General features: G+C 43.3%; 1 protein-coding gene across 1 annotated transcript in view; it reads left to right on the forward strand.

Annotated features, from left to right (window-relative positions):
* myo1ha (myosin IHa) overlaps positions 1-15,696 on the forward strand; it is a 112,258-nt gene that overhangs the window by 64,624 nt on the left and 31,938 nt on the right. Inside the window, exons 17-23 of the mRNA XM_072247998.1 lie at positions 3,788-3,868; positions 7,433-7,538; positions 8,352-8,469; positions 11,715-11,828; positions 13,136-13,212; positions 14,183-14,251; positions 15,215-15,299. Coding sequence (XP_072104099.1) covers positions 3,788-3,868; positions 7,433-7,538; positions 8,352-8,469; positions 11,715-11,828; positions 13,136-13,212; positions 14,183-14,251; positions 15,215-15,299 — 650 coding nt within the window. The remainder of the gene's footprint in view (positions 1-3,787; positions 3,869-7,432; positions 7,539-8,351; positions 8,470-11,714; positions 11,829-13,135; positions 13,213-14,182; positions 14,252-15,214; positions 15,300-15,696) is intronic.

Raw genomic sequence — 15,696 nt, forward strand, 5'->3', positions numbered from 1 at the left:
AGGAAGGCTATCATGGCTTGTAGAGGGATCTGCATCAGCTGGAAAAATGGGCTGAAAGATGTCAGATGGAATTTAATGCAGACAAGTGTGAAGTGTTGCACTTCAGTAGGACCGACCAGGGAAGGTCTTACACAGCAAACGATCGGGCACTGAGGAGTGTGGTAGAACAAAGGGATCTGGGAATACAGGTACATAATTAATTGAAAGTTGTGTCACAGGAAGATAGGGACATAAAGAAAACTTTTGGCACATTGACTTTCATAAATCAATGTATTGAGTACTGCAGATGGGACGTCATGTTGAGTTGTCTAAGACATTGGTGAGGCCTAATTCGGAATATTGTTTGCAGTTTTGGTCACCTACCTACAGGAAAGATGTAAACAAGGTTGAAAGAGTGCAGGGAAAATTTACAAGGTTGTTGCTGGGTCTGGAGGACCTGAGTTAGAGGGAAAGATTGAATAGATTGGGACTGTATTCTTTAGAACATAGAGGCTTGAGAGAAGATTTGATAGATGTGTACAAAATTATGAGGGGTATAGATAAGGTAAATGCAAGCAGGCTTTTTCCACTGAGGTTGGGTGGCACTACAACCAGGGGTCACGGCTTAAGGGTGAAAGGTGAAAAGTTTAAGGGGAACATGAGGGGAAGCTTCTTCACTAAGAAGGTCGTGAGAGAGTGGAACGAGTTGCCACGACAAGCTTAATTTCAACGTTTAAGAGAGGCTTAGATATACACATGGATAGATAGATAGATAGATAGATGGCATGGAGGGCAATGGTCCCGGTGCAAGTCGTTGGGAGTAGGCAGTTTAAATGGCTTTGGCATGGACTAGATGGGCTGAATAGCCTGCTTCTGTGCTGTAATGCTCTATGACTTGAATGAATGGTGGAGAAGGAAGGAAGTCTGAATCTGACTCCTTCCTTATAGAAGTTTTACGTTGCTTCACCTTTAAGTGAAAATCAGTTTTAAGCCTGATCTACTTAGTATATTCTGCCCTAACATGTCTCCTAATCCTTCAATACAAATAGGGAGGGGGGAATGCCGACTCAGATCATGAGAGGTCTGCGTCAGGCATTTTCATGCCTTACAAGGCACAGATTGGGAGTCTGTGTGGGGCACCACTCCTCACACAGACACTAGAGCAATGTGTTGTTAAGTGCCTTGCTCAAGGACACAAACACGCTGCCACAGCTGAGGCTCAAACTAGCGACCTTCAGATCACTGGACGAACACCTTAACCACTTGGCCACGTGCCCACAAATAGATCATGTGAAAAGGAATTTCATATCCTTACAGAATGAAAGCCTTCAAATTATATCACTCACAGTCCCTCGTGTCTCCAAGTACTAGTGTGATGTTGTAGTACACAGCAAGCTCCCACAAAAACCAAAGTGATAATAACCACATTATATACGAGGAGGTTTTGCATATGAAGGATCTTGGGCTGAAATGTTGACCGTCTCTCCAAATTCAACCCATCCTTTCGGAGATATGGAACTCAAAGCTGTTGATAATACTCCAAGTGTGGCCTGACAAGTGTCTTATAAAGCCTCAGCAATATCTCCTTGCTTTTATGTTCCGTTGTCCTTGAAATAACTCCCAAATTGCACTTGCCTTCTTTACCACAGACTCAACCTGTAAATTAACCTCTGAGAGTCTTGCACAAGGACTCCTAAGTCCCTCTGCACCTCTCAGGTTTGAACCTTTTAGAGTTAACAGTCCGCACTATTGTTCCTTATAGCAAAATGCATATTTGTATATTTCCCAACACTGTATTCCATCTTCCACTTTTTTGCCCATACTTCCAATTTGTCTAAGTGCTGCTGTAATCGCATTGCTTCATCAGCACAACCTACTCCTCCACCTATCTTCGTCTCATCTGCAAACTTTGCCACAAAGCCATCAATTCTATTATCTAAATCAATGACAAACAATGTGAAAAGTAGCAGTTCCAATACTGACCCCTGAGGAACACCACTAGTCACTGGCAGCCAATCAGAAAAGGCCCCTTTTATTCTCACTCACTGCTTCCTGCCTGTCAGCCATTCCTCTATCCATGACAGTATCTTGCCTGTAACACCACAGGATTTTATCTTGTTAAGCAGCCTCCTGTGTGGCACCTTATCAAACATCTGAAAATCCAAGTAAGTGACATTCACTGTCTCTCCTTTGTCCACCCTGCTTGTTACTTCTTCAAAGAACTCTAACAGATTTGTCAGGCAAGATTTCCCTTTACTGAAACAATGCTGGTTTTGACTTATTTTATCATTAGTCTCCAAGTACCTCGAAACCTCATCCTTAATAGTAGACTCCAACACTTTCCCACCAGCCACTGAGTTAGGCTAACTGGCCTATAATTTCCTTTCTTTTGCCTTACTCCCTTCTTAAAGAGTGGAATGACATTTGCAATCTTCCAGACCTCCGGGACCATGCCAGAATCAAGTGATTTCTGAAAGATCATAACCAATGCATCAGTTATCTCTTTAGCAACCCCTCTCAGGACCCTGGAATGTAGTCTATCTGGTCTAGCTAACTTACCCACCTTAAGACCTTTGAGTTTGCCTAGCACGTTTTCCTTTGTAATAGCACTGGCGCTCACTCCTGCTCCCTGACACTCACAGACCTCTGGCACTCTGCTAGTGTCTTCCACAGTGAAGATTGATGCAAAGTACCCATTAAGTTCATCTGCCATTTCTTTGTCCCTCATTACTACCTCACCAGCATCACTTTCCAGTGGTCCAATATCAACTCTCATTTCCCTTTTACTCTTTATATAACTGAAAAAATTGTTGGTATCCTGCTTTATATTATTGGACCATCTTTTCCCTTCTTATTGCCTTTTCTTAGATTTTAAAAGATTCCCAATCATCCAACTTCCCACTCATTTTGCTACCTTATATGCCCTTTCTTTGGCTTTTATGCAGTCCTTAACTTCCCTTGTCAGCCATGGTTACCTACCCCTGCCATCTGAGAACTTCTTCCTCTGTGGGACACATTTATCCTGTGCCTCTTGAACTGTTCCCAGAAACTTCAGCCATCTTTGTTCTGCTGTCATCCCTGCCAGTATCTTCCTCTAATCTACCTGGGCAACCTCCTCTCTCATGCCTCTGTAATTCCCTTTATTCCATTGCAATACTGATTCATGTGAGTTATACTTCTCCCTCTCAAACTGCAGTATGAATTCAATCATATTATAATCACTTCCTCCTAAGGGTTCCTTTACATTAAACTCCTTAGTAAGATCTGGGTTATTACACAACACCCAATCTAAGATAGCCCTTCCTTGAGTAGGCTCAGGCACTAGCTACTCTAAAAAGCCATCTCATAGGCTTTCAAGAAATTCCCCTTCTTATGATCTGACACCAACTTGATTTTCCCAAACCCTTTACATATTGAAGTCATTACAATTATGTCATTACCCTTATTATATGCCTTCTCCAGCTCCCTTTGCAACCTTAACCCCACATCTTGGCTACTATTTGGAGGCCCATAATGGTTTTTTTATTACCTTGCAATTTCTTAACTCCACCGACAAAGATTCAACATTATCCTTTAACAACAATAATGGGCAGACAGTTAATGTCATCAGACCTCAGATACTGTACTACCCATTAATTGCCCTGTGATTAGCTAGTGTTAAATTGGGGGATTGCTAGGTGTTGCGGCTCAAAGTGCCGGAAGTGCCTGAACAACACGGTATCTCAATAAATAGATACATAGATAAATGGCAATCTAATGCCAAACCATGAGCATGAAACAACTCTCTCTCTCTCTCTCTCTCATGCAGGCAATGCGTGGCTCCACAAACCTCATAGTTAAAGAATGTTTTAACGTAAATGAGCTGGATATAAAGAAAAGACCCGAGACTGTGAGTAACAACTACTCTGTTGGTCAGTGACTGCCAGGAGATACGTTCCTGCTTTTGCACCTTGTACAGTCTGGCCTGCAATGCCCTGATGATAAGTTCATTTTCTCCCATCCCTTCTGAAAGTGTTGTGCATCGAGCTGCTTCTGTTATGTGGGTGGTTGCATATGAGAGCAAATCCTATTTCCAGTTAAAGTGGCACCAGTCCGCAGCCTCCATTGAGGTCGTGCCTCAGACTATTGTTTTAGATTCGTAGTGATGGCTTTGGGGACAGAGGCAGGACTTAGGCATAAATTCCCACAGGATCAGTGGGATTTGAGGACCGAGCAGGCAGCCAGTGTGAGGGCCGATGATCCCCTAGGTATGTGAGTTGGCAAGCCCAGAGTTCAAAGCCTGGAGTTCAAGGGTCCCATTATTGTCAAGTCCAAAGTTCAAGGTCTGGAGTCTGCAGTACCATCATTGGCAACTCCAGAGTTCAAGGCTTAGAGGTTGGGGTTTCGTGATCGGTGAGTTCTATGCTCAGTACTGAAGATTAAAGTCCATAGGTCAATCTAAGGTCCGGTTGTTGAGGACCAATGGCCAAAGTCCTACTTTTGTGAGTCTGCAGGTCCAGTGGGGAAGTTAGAGGTCGATGCCTGTGAATCCACTGGAGGCTGAAGACCCAGCCTGTCCTAGGATTGAAGACAGTCTGTGTGTGTGAGTGTGTGGGTGAATGGAGGTGAGGAAGGAAAGGGATTTGTTTTGCTGTTGTTGTCTTGCAGCTGTTCTGTTGAACATTGTGGGCATCCTTTGTTGGCATCAGAATGTGTGGTGACACATGAGCTATCCCGATACATAGTGCGGGGTAAGTTCATTATTACACAGCGAGTGATGGGTGTTCGTAATGCGCTGCCAGGGGTGGTGACCATAAGACAAAGGAGCAGGAGTCGGCCATTCAGCCCATCGAGTCTGCTCTGCCATTCCATCATGAGCTGATCCATTCTCCCATTTAGTCCCACTCCCCCGTCTTCTCACCATAACCTTTGATGCCCAGGCTACTCAGATACCTACCAATCTCTGCCTTAAATACACCCAGTGACTTGGCCTCCACTGCCGCCTGTGGCAACAAATTCCATAGATTCACCACCCTCTGACTAAAAAAATTTCTTTGCATTTCTGTGGTGGTGGAATAGAGGAATTTAAAACATGCCTAGGACTATGCAAGCAATGCAGGGATAAGAATCAGGCACAGGCAGAAGGGACCAGTTTAATTAGTTTGGTACAATACAATGGGACTTGTTCCTGCACTGTTTGAGATTCTATGTCTCCCTACTTGACGAAGGATATACTGGCTTTGAAGGCAGTGCAGAGGAGGTTCACCGGATTGATTCCAGAGATGAGGAGGTTAGACTATGAGGAGAGATTGAGTCCCCTGCGACCGGAATTCAGAAGAATGACAGGGGATCTTATAGAAGCATATAAAATTACGAAAGGGGTAGATAAGATAGAGGCAGGAAAGTTGTTTCCATTGGTAGGTGAGACTAGAACTAGGGGACAATCCTCAAGATTTGGGACGGAGATGAGGATGAACTGCTTTTCCCAGAGAGTAGTGAATCTGTGGAACTCTCTGCCCATGAAGCAGTGGAGGCTACCTCAGTAAATATATTTAAGACAATGTTGGATAGATTTTTGCATAGTCGGGGAGGTGATTCCATGGCCAGATCAGCCATGATCTTATTGAATGGTGGAGCAGGCTCGATGGGCCAGATGTCCTACTCCTGCTCCTATTTCTTATGTTCCTATGTTATGTTTAATACTCATCTCTCAGTATGAGCTAGAAATCCATTTGAAACCTAATACTCCATTTCTGAAGTAGGATTTGAACTACAGATTTCTGCCCTGGAACCAAAGGTGCTCTTACTGACACAAAGAACAAACATTCTTTGATTTATGCCTATTTGATTTATAAATGGTCTGTATGTTGTCATTGACTTTTTGGGGTGAATATCTTTGATTTATGAAGTTATACTTTGCCACTCTCCACATCACATGGATCCCAGCTCCCTGTTCCTCTACATTGCTAAGAATCCTGCCATTAACCCTGTGCTCTACCTTCAAGTTTGACGTTCAAAATTTATCACTTCACATTTCTCTGGGTTGAACTCCATCTGCCACTTCTCAGCCCAGCTCTGCATCCGGTCAACGTCCCATTGTAACTTCCACAACCTTCTACACCACCAAAATTCTTTGTATCTGCAAACTTACTAAACTAACCTTCCACAGCGGCTAAGTGAATGAACAAAGAGTGGGTGTGCAGATCACACGAAGGCCGGTGGTATCATAGATAGTGTAGAAGGTGGTGGTTACAAAGGGACATTGACTGGGCTGAGAAGTGGCAGATGGATTTCAGCCTGGAGAAATGTGAAGTGACTCACTTTGAAAGGTCACATTTGAAGGCAGAGTAGCAGGGTTAATGGCAGGATTCTTAGCAGTGTGGATGAACAGAGGGATCTTGGGGTCCCTGTTCATCAATCCCCCAAAATTGCGGCGCAATTTGATAGAGTTTGTTAGGACAGTGTACGATGTGTTGGCCTTTGTGGTCTCATGAAAAATTAATTTTTAAAAAAAGTTCATGGACAGCTTTATCCTTCTGTTTTAATTTCCAAAAATTCACTGAGCAAAATGTTTTCTGGGAGAAAATTCTTTTTCATAAATTGAGCAATTATTTTATTTGTGTGATTCTTCTTGTTCGCCCATGGATCTGGGGAATCAAACACTGCTGTCCTAAATTGGACCTTCGATCAGACATTTTAGGCTGGGCAAGCTTTTAAGAGGACTTGCATCCAATTAATAAATGGCCACACGCATGAAATGCTGGAGGAACTCAGCAGGTCAGAGAGGAATAAACTGGCAATTTTTTAGACCAAGGCCCTGGGTCTCAGGCCAAAATGTCTTTTCCTTGCATAGAAGCTATCTAGACTGCTGAGTTCCTTCAGCATTTTGTGTGTGTTGCTCAAGATTTCCAGCATCTACAGAATCTCTCGTGTACCAGATGACCCAGCCGAGGAACCCTAAGTGGAGGACATGTGTTGAACAACAAACTAGGATTCAAAATAGCACCAATTTTGGAAAGGGAAATCCAAAGTACTGGCAATATTCACTGGGTTCTAATATATGAACATTGAATTGAAACTTGCATCTCCATAAATACTGCCTGACCTGCTGACTTTTGTGAGCACTTTCTTTTTATATTTCAATTCACTCAGAAAGCGGATTCAGTTTGAAGAGTACAGAAAACAAATTATGACGATTTCTCCCAGAAAATACCAAATGAATCAGTTACTTATAATTTATGAACATCAATTGAGTTCAATTGAATGCTCAAGTCAAAGCATTGTGGCCCTGATATGGAAGTTGGCATATCAACTCCACATTGGGTGACGATAGTGTTGCTATTATTTGCAGCCATTTTTAACATAACTTACTAGAAACAATGTGTGCTCAAAATTCACATCTTAAAATTGAGCCAACCTTTTCATACCAGCTCATCTCCAGTGATCATTTGTGCCACTGGTTCTCTTGGTACAGGTGGCAACACAGTTCAAGCACAGTCTAATGGGCCTGATTGACATTTTGATGTCAAAGGAACCTTCGTACGTCCGATGTGTCAAACCAAATGATGCCAAGCAGCCAGGTAAGCTGCCAGTGTTGGACCAGTTGTTAAAATGAGGGAGGGCAGTATCTGCATTCAGTCTCAGATACTGCAGATGAGTGTTCCATAACTTCCCTCACCGTCACCACCAGAATGAGCTCATTGATGCAGAAATGATACGAACAGGGTGCCACGTTAGCATAATGCAACTACAGTGTCAGCTATCTGAGTTCAATTCCACCGCTGTCTAAACGTACTCCCTATGACCAAGTGGGTTTCTTTTGGATGCTCTAGTTATATAAATCACTGATTCACGGGCAACATGGTGTCGTAGTGGTTAGCATAACGCTATTGCAACGCTAGCGACCTGGGTTCAATTCCACTGCTGTCTGTAGGAAGTCTGTACGTTCTCCCTGTACTACATGGATTTCTTCGGGCTGCTGTAGTTATACAAATCACTGAAAGTTATTATGCAAATTCACGGGTGGCACGGTTTTGTAGTGGTTATCTTAATGCTATTAGCGCACCAACAAAAGGGGTTCAATTCTGCCGCTGTCTGTAAGGAGTTTGTACATTCTACATGTGACCATGTAGGTTTCCTCTGGGTGCTCCGGTTTCCTCCCACATTCCAAAACCATACGGGTTAGCAAGTTAATTAGTCACTTGGGTGTACTTAGGCGTCACAGGCTCAGAAGTTGGAAGAGCTTGTAAGCGTACTCTTTCTCTGAATAAAACATTTGTGTTACTTTTGTAAGCAGCAGTAGAGACTAACCAGAGGAATTTATTCTCCTTTTCTTCTTTCCCCATCCCAATTCCCTCTCCTTTCCACTCCCTTCTCCCTCCCTCCCGCTGCAGGAAGGTTTGACAACATGTTGGTGAGACATCAGGTGAAGTACCTGGGCCTCATGGAACACCTGCGTGTGAGACGAGCGGGCTTTGCTTACCGCAGAACGTTTGATGCTTTCTTGAAAAGGTAAACAGCTGTGGCACAAGCGTGCAGGGAATACCCTGTAGCTGGCTGCCAAGAGTGCATACAGTGCGTCAGGTTTGGGGATAATCAGGAACAGGAGCATCCGAGTAGAGGGGTGAATAAGGCTGTTGAATTGGCTGGTTTTAAGAATAAAAGGAAGAAGGAAAACATGCATTTGTGTAGCGCCTCACACAACCTCAAAATGTTCCTAAGCCCTTTCCAACCAACAAAGCACCTTTGATTACTCACTGCTGTAATATGGGAAATGCAGCATCCAATTTGCATATTGCAAGGCCTCTCAATTAGCAATAAGGGAAAATATTCTGTTGTTGAGGACTGATCAGATCATTAGGGAGATTTCAAGAATCAACTTTATTCACCATATTCTGTACATTAGCAAGTTGATCATGCAACAAAAAAAACAACACACAACAATTCTAAAGAATAAAGAATCATAAAAATAGGTTGGAGGTTAAAGTATGGATATAGAATAAAACTTGCATAAATACATAAGTATCAGCATGTAAACAGCATTATTAGATTAGATTAGATTATGAGGACACTCAGTCCTCGTTTATTGTCATTTAGAAATGCATGCATTAAGAAATGATACAATGTTCCTCCAGAGTGATATCACACGAAAACAGGACAAACCAAAGACTAACACTGACAAAACCACAAAACCTAACAAATAGTTTAAAGTGTTTACAGTGCAGTGACTGAGGTAATAGAGGGGGGTGGGGGTTAACTAGAATGGTTGATCAGATTAACTGTCTGGGGGAAGAAACTTGCTCTTTTTTGAAATAGTACCATTGTATCCTGAGAGGCAGAAAGGCTTACGAATTTATCTGGAAGACGGCACATCTGACAGTGTGGAATTTCACACGTGAAGGAACCTCACCATCAGGACATGCCCTCTTCTCGTTACTGCCCTCAAGGAGGAGGTACAGGAGCCTAATAACCCACACCAAACAGTTTAGGGACAGCCTGTTCCACTCTGGCATCAGATTTCTGAACAGCCCATGAACCCCACCTTGTTGCATGATTCACAATTTTTGTAACTTAGTAATTTTAATGTCTGGCTCTGCAATGCTGAGACATAGCAACAAATTTCACGACATGCCAATGATAATAAACTTGATTCTGATGTTGGTTCTCTGTTAATTATGAAGCCATTGAGTCTTTGCATGAGAAAAGGCCCTACAGACAGTGCTGGCTGTATTGTCCACCGAGCTAGTCTCATCTGTTCACGTTTGGCCCATAGTCCTCTAAACCTGAATTCCACTGTTTGGAGGGAATCATTTAAAGCCAAGAAAGGCTTCTGTTCCAATTGATGCCCACATGCATCTGGCTTTGATTCCATCCCTACTCCTTGACTAATCTTTCCCTGTTGCTCCAGGCAATGGGCATTAACATGATCCCCAACATGAGGCCTATAGTTACAACAGGGACTTGTCCTTCCCTGTCTCTCAAAGGCACTGAGTATAACATTATTGTCAACCTGTCCAAAAGATGGTGCCAACATTTAGTCCAGGAATTATACTGAGACTCAACAGAATCTGGATGCAATGATAGTGAGTTTCGGAAGGTAGGGCATAAGAGAAGATGCCAAAGCAGTGTGTTGGTTAATGCTCTCTTTGTGTGCCACTGTTCCACACCTGGTACATCCATCACCTTACAGTGCCAGAAACTCTGGTTCAGTCCTGACCCGGCTGGCTGGCCATGTGGAGTTTGCATTTTCTTCCTGTCGCTGTGTGGGTTTATCCCAGGTTCTCCCATTTTGTCCCTATTCCAAAACTGTGCAGGTTAGTAGTTTAATTGGGCACTGTAACCGGCCTCTAGTGTGCAGGTGAATGGAGACATTGACAAGAAGAAGGAACATTTTTTTAAAAGGTGGTATTAATGTAGGATCAGTGTAAATGGGTTCCTGATGGTCCATAGGACCATAAGACATAGGAGAAGAATTGAGCCCAACAAGTGTGCTCCACATTCAATCATGACTGACTTATTTTCCAACTCAATCCCATTCTCCTGCCTCTCCCCATAATCTTTGACACCCTGACCAATCAAGGACTTGTCAACATCTAAATGTACCTAGTGATTTAGCTTCCACAACTGTCTGTAGCAACAATTACCCTTCATTTTTTTTCTGTAGGAAGTCCAGACCCTGAACCATCAAATATTCCTGATACATTAACCCTTTCTTTCCCTGGATCATTCATGTAAACCTCCCCGGGATCCTCTCCAATGCCAATGCATCCTTCCTTAGATATGGGCCCCAAAAATGCTCTCAATACTCCAGATATGGCCTTATAAGTCTCAGCATATACTAGTTTGCTTAAAATGAATGCTAACATTACATTTGCTTTCCTTACTACCAACTCAACCTGCAGGTTAATTTTTAGGGAATCCTGCACTGGGACTCCCAAGTCACTTTGTATCTCCAATTTGTGATTTTGCTCCCCATTTAGAAAATAGCCATGATCACACGCTTCCCAATACTGTATTCCATCTGCAACTTCTTTGCCAATTCTCCTGATCTGTCCAAGTCCTTCTGCAGACCCCTGCTCCTCCACCTAACTTAGTCAACATGGACTCAATGATTCCATGCAATGAACATCTTCTGAGGCAGGTGGAGCTCTACATTAATTAGATCATTGGCCAGGTGCCTCTCGGGTGTCATTGTGTTAAACTATCTCAAAAGATAAGCTTCGAGGGTGATGGGCCCATTGAGAGTTCCTCATTCTCAATCCTTTACCTTGATGGTTCAAATTTCTAAATAGGCTATCCAAATGCCAGTGGCTGAGAGCGGGGGCTATCCAAATGCCAGTGACAGAGGGAAGCCCTATCCAAATGCCAGTGGCAGAGAGAGGGGCTATCCAAATGCCAGTGGCTGAGAGCGGGGGCTATCCAAATGCCAGTGGCTGAGAGCGGGGGCTATCCAAATGCCAGTGGCAGAGAGAGGGGCTATCCAAATGCCAGTGCAAGAAAAGGGGGCAGTCCAAGTTCCTGTGGCTGGGGGGGGTATCAAAATGCCAGTGGAAGAGAGGGGGCTATCAAAATTCCAGTGGCGGGGAGAGGGAGGGCTGTCCAAATTCCAGTGGCAGGGAGAGGGGCTATCGAAATTCCAGTGGATGAGAGAGGGGCAAAGCAAGTGACTCTGTAGAAAATTCAGGATATGTTTCATTAACAATCTGTATGGATTGCGGAGTGTTGCACATTCAAACAGCAATGTTCTTGTCCTGTAGGTACAAATTATTATGCCCCGACACTTGGCCAAACTGGCACGGACCGGCATCAGAGGGCGTGAAACGAGTGGTGCAATATATTGGCTACAAGCAGGAGGACTACAAAATGGGGAAGTATGTAAAAATCCTCATGAGACCCAGATAGATCTGTAATGAAAGAGGAATTCGGGAAATATTCAGCAGATCAGGCAGCATCTGTGAGAGAAAAAAAACAAGTAAAGAATTTGAATTGATTTTGAATTCATTAAGCTGGGAAAACTTTGAACTTAAATGTGGAGCAGGGAGGGGAGAGGCAAAGAGAGCCCGTGTCAGGGTGGAGATCACAGGGAGAATGAAAGATCCGGGTAGTGTTGGTGCTGTTGGTTAAGAAGGGCTGCGAAGGTTTGCTCATCACAGCTGACCAGTTTGGAAAAGGTGTCAACAGAGGGCAAGAAATGAAAGCCAAGTGGGGAGAGGTGAAAAAAGTAAAGCTGGTGGAGAATGAGTACTGGAAATCTCAAATGAAAACAGAATGTTAAAACAACTCATCAGCACAGTCGGCTGACATAGAGAGAGAACAGAAGCTCTTCACTTTGACCTGCGGCTTCTCTCTCCCAGTAGCCAATATCTGAGTATCAAACTCAGGACTCGTCGATCACGTGTTTGACATTTGAACTTTGGCTTCCGGACTCGCATGGACCTCCAACCCCAGTGACTTACAGAGGGGTCACAGGCCCTTGTGACTGCTGCCCATATGGACCCTGACCTGGGACCAGCACTTGTCGACCTGGGTTCCTGGAGTCCTCAGCACCTGCAGAATCACTGACCTTTGACCACGGATGCTCTGACCTGTCCATTGAACACCAGCTGCTGCCCAGACTTTGAATTTAATTTACAGCCCCCGACCTCCATCTGACCGCCCAACCCTTTCCTATGCCCTTTCTTCTCCCTAACTGGCCACTCATTCCTTTCCTTTTCCCTATCTGACCACCCGGCCCTTTCCAACTAGTCACAGAGTTCAAAGGGTACCAAATGATCCGTTTGCCAGCAATGCTTTGATCCCGAAAGAAGGGTAAAATTCAAACCAATCCCTGAGTAAAGAAGTTTCTTCTGAATTCCTTTTGTATTTTACAAATGAATGTCCTATTGAAACCCAATCACCTCTAACTTGATGTGCCACACCCAACATCAAGGCAGTCTTGAGCAAGTGCTCGTGACCCACTGGCAGGAGGGAAATTAATATCTTATCTTGTGTTTTTTGATTTTTTTCTGGAGAAAATGGATATTCCTCGATTTCACTAGTGGCTTGCTGTACCTTCCCCATCTCAATCTCCATCTCCAGTTGCAATCAACTAAAGCATTCAGGATTCAGCTTTCTACAGCATTAAAGCGTTGCAGGCTTTTTCTGAACATGAGACTAATGGATTCGTTTTGTTTCTCAGAACAAAGATATTTATTCGTTTTCCAAAGACATTGTTTGCCACTGAAGATGCATATCAAGCCAGCAAGAATGCCCTGGGTGAGACCGGAGATTTCCTCTCTCTAACTTTCTATACGAGGTTGAAAGCAGGTGACGTTAGACAGAGTAACGCGCACTAAATGCTGCAGGGAGCTCAGCAAGTCAGGCTGGAAATGAATAAATAAGCAGCCGATGTTCCGGGCCAAGAAAGGGTCTACTTATCAGCTGAAATGCAGTAATGGTCAAGCAATGGGATGAGGTGGTGGCAGGCCACAACCTCTAGGATTTAGTTTACAATAGGCCCAACTAGGTCAATCGAAAAATTTATAAACAAAAGGCAAATACCAGAGATTCTACAATTGATGGAAATCCAGAGGAACACACACCATATGCTGGAAGAACTCAACAGGTGAGGCAGCAACTGTGGAGGGGAATAAACACTGGAAGAGTTTTGGCCCGAAGCATTGACTATATATTCCCTTCCAAAGATACTGCCTGACCTGCTGAGGTAAAAAAATGGTACCCTGGGTACAATGAGTGGCAATTTATAAAACCAATAATCTGTCCTTTACCGTTGTATTTTAAATAATTCTAACCAGGTACAGCTCAGTTACACTGAGTATGAACTACACTGATGAATGAGCAAAGGCCTGAAGCCACTCTCCTCAATCCTGACTCTTTTTACTGAAGGAGGATTTAACGGGGAATTGGTGGGGGATATAGGAGATGAGAGAGCCTCTGCATTCACCCAGGTAACACTAAAGGTGTGGCTCAAATAGTAAGCACATGTGAGAAAGAGTGGAAATGGCTAACACAAGAGGGCATCATTTTACGTGGGTGGAGGAAAGTATTGGGTGACGCTAGAGCCAGAAACATTAGGGAAATTGAACAGACTCTTAAATAGGCAAGTGGATGAAAGATAAATGGAGGGAAGGGTTAGATTGATCTTAGAGTTTGTTAAATGGGCAGCACAACATGTGGACTGAAGGGCCTGTAGTGTTCTATGGTCAATGTGCTTTTTCTGTTTCAGTTGCAAAGCTTCAGGCCAGGTACAAAGGCAAACTCCAGAGGGGGGAGTTTCAGAGGCAGAAAAGGGCAGGTAAGAGGAAAGAAACCACACCTGTGGAGTTGTGTTACTCTGCTTTCCTTTCCCTCGGTTGATTTTAACCCAAAATATTGGCCCTTGGAGAACTCAACCAGGTAGGATGAACCTGCTGTTTCTGTACATCTCATAACAAGCAGAGCTGAAAGCCTGCATCAAAATTTAACTCAGGAGTATTTTCCAAATAGACTTTTAATTAATATTGTCCATAGGGTTTCTGAACCATTCATTGGTAATTGGAAGCAATTGCAAGAGACAGGATATACGATCACTGGGAAGGACAAGGCATGGAAAAGTTAACATGGAGAGGATGCTTCCTATAGTGGAGGAGTCTAGGACCAGAGTATACAGCCTCAGAATAGAGGGACATTCCTTTAGAGCAGAGATGAGGATGGTGAATGTATGGAAATCAGAGGTTGATAGGTTCTGGATTAATAATGATCTCAAAGATTATGGGAAGAAGGCAGAAAAATGGGATTCGAGAGGGATAATAAATCATGCATGATCCAATGGTAGAGCAGACCTGAAGGGCCAAATGACTTACTTCTGTTCCCATGTCTTATGGCCTTATGATTAAGGGTAGTCAGCATGGTTTTGTGCATGGAAAATCCTGTCTCACAAATCTGACTGAGTTCTTCGGGAGGTAAATAAGGGAATTGATAAAAACAGAGCATCAGATATGGATTGCATGGACTTTAGCAATGCTTTTGACAAGGTCCCACACAGTAGGCTGATCCAGAAGGTTAAAGCACATGAGATTTAAGCTGTGTTGGTAAACTGTATCAAAACTTGGCTTGGTGGTGTGGAGGGTTATTTCTTGACTGCAAGTCTGTAACTAGTGGTGTTCCACAAGGATCACTGCTGGGACCTTAGTTATTTGTCATATGCATAAACGGGATGACTTAGATGGGCATGTAGGCGGCCCGATCTGCTGACTTTTACGCTTTGTTATTTCAACAGCAATCAAGATCGAAACGTGCTGGAGAGGACTTCAAGCGAGGCAGGATGCTGGAAAGAGAGCCTGGGCTGTAAAAGTAATCAAGAAGTATGTTGCCTTATCTTTTAAGGGGAACATCCTATGGCAGTTGTAGAGGGTATGGCAAAACCAAAGCTGGAGTTTTGGCTTTCTTACTGACAAATTTCAATCTATTTAACCACTCAACGATTCAGGAACAGCTTTACCCCCTTTGCCATCTGATTTCTGAATGGACATTAAACCCATGAAAACTATCTCATGACTTTTTATTTTTATTTCTGTACTAATTATTTAATTTAACTATTTTATCTATACATACTTAGTGTAATTCATGTTTTTTTTCAATGATTATATATTGCATTGCCACAAAAACATCAAATTTCCTTATATAATTCTTGCCATTGAGAGAGGAGAGTGAGGTGGTGGGTTTGCCTGATGAGAAGAGATTGAGTAGGCTGGGCTATAA

Source organism: Mobula birostris, chromosome 31, assembly GCF_030028105.1.
Source record: "Mobula birostris isolate sMobBir1 chromosome 31, sMobBir1.hap1, whole genome shotgun sequence".
Lineage (NCBI taxonomy): Eukaryota > Metazoa > Chordata > Chondrichthyes > Myliobatiformes > Myliobatidae > Mobula > Mobula birostris.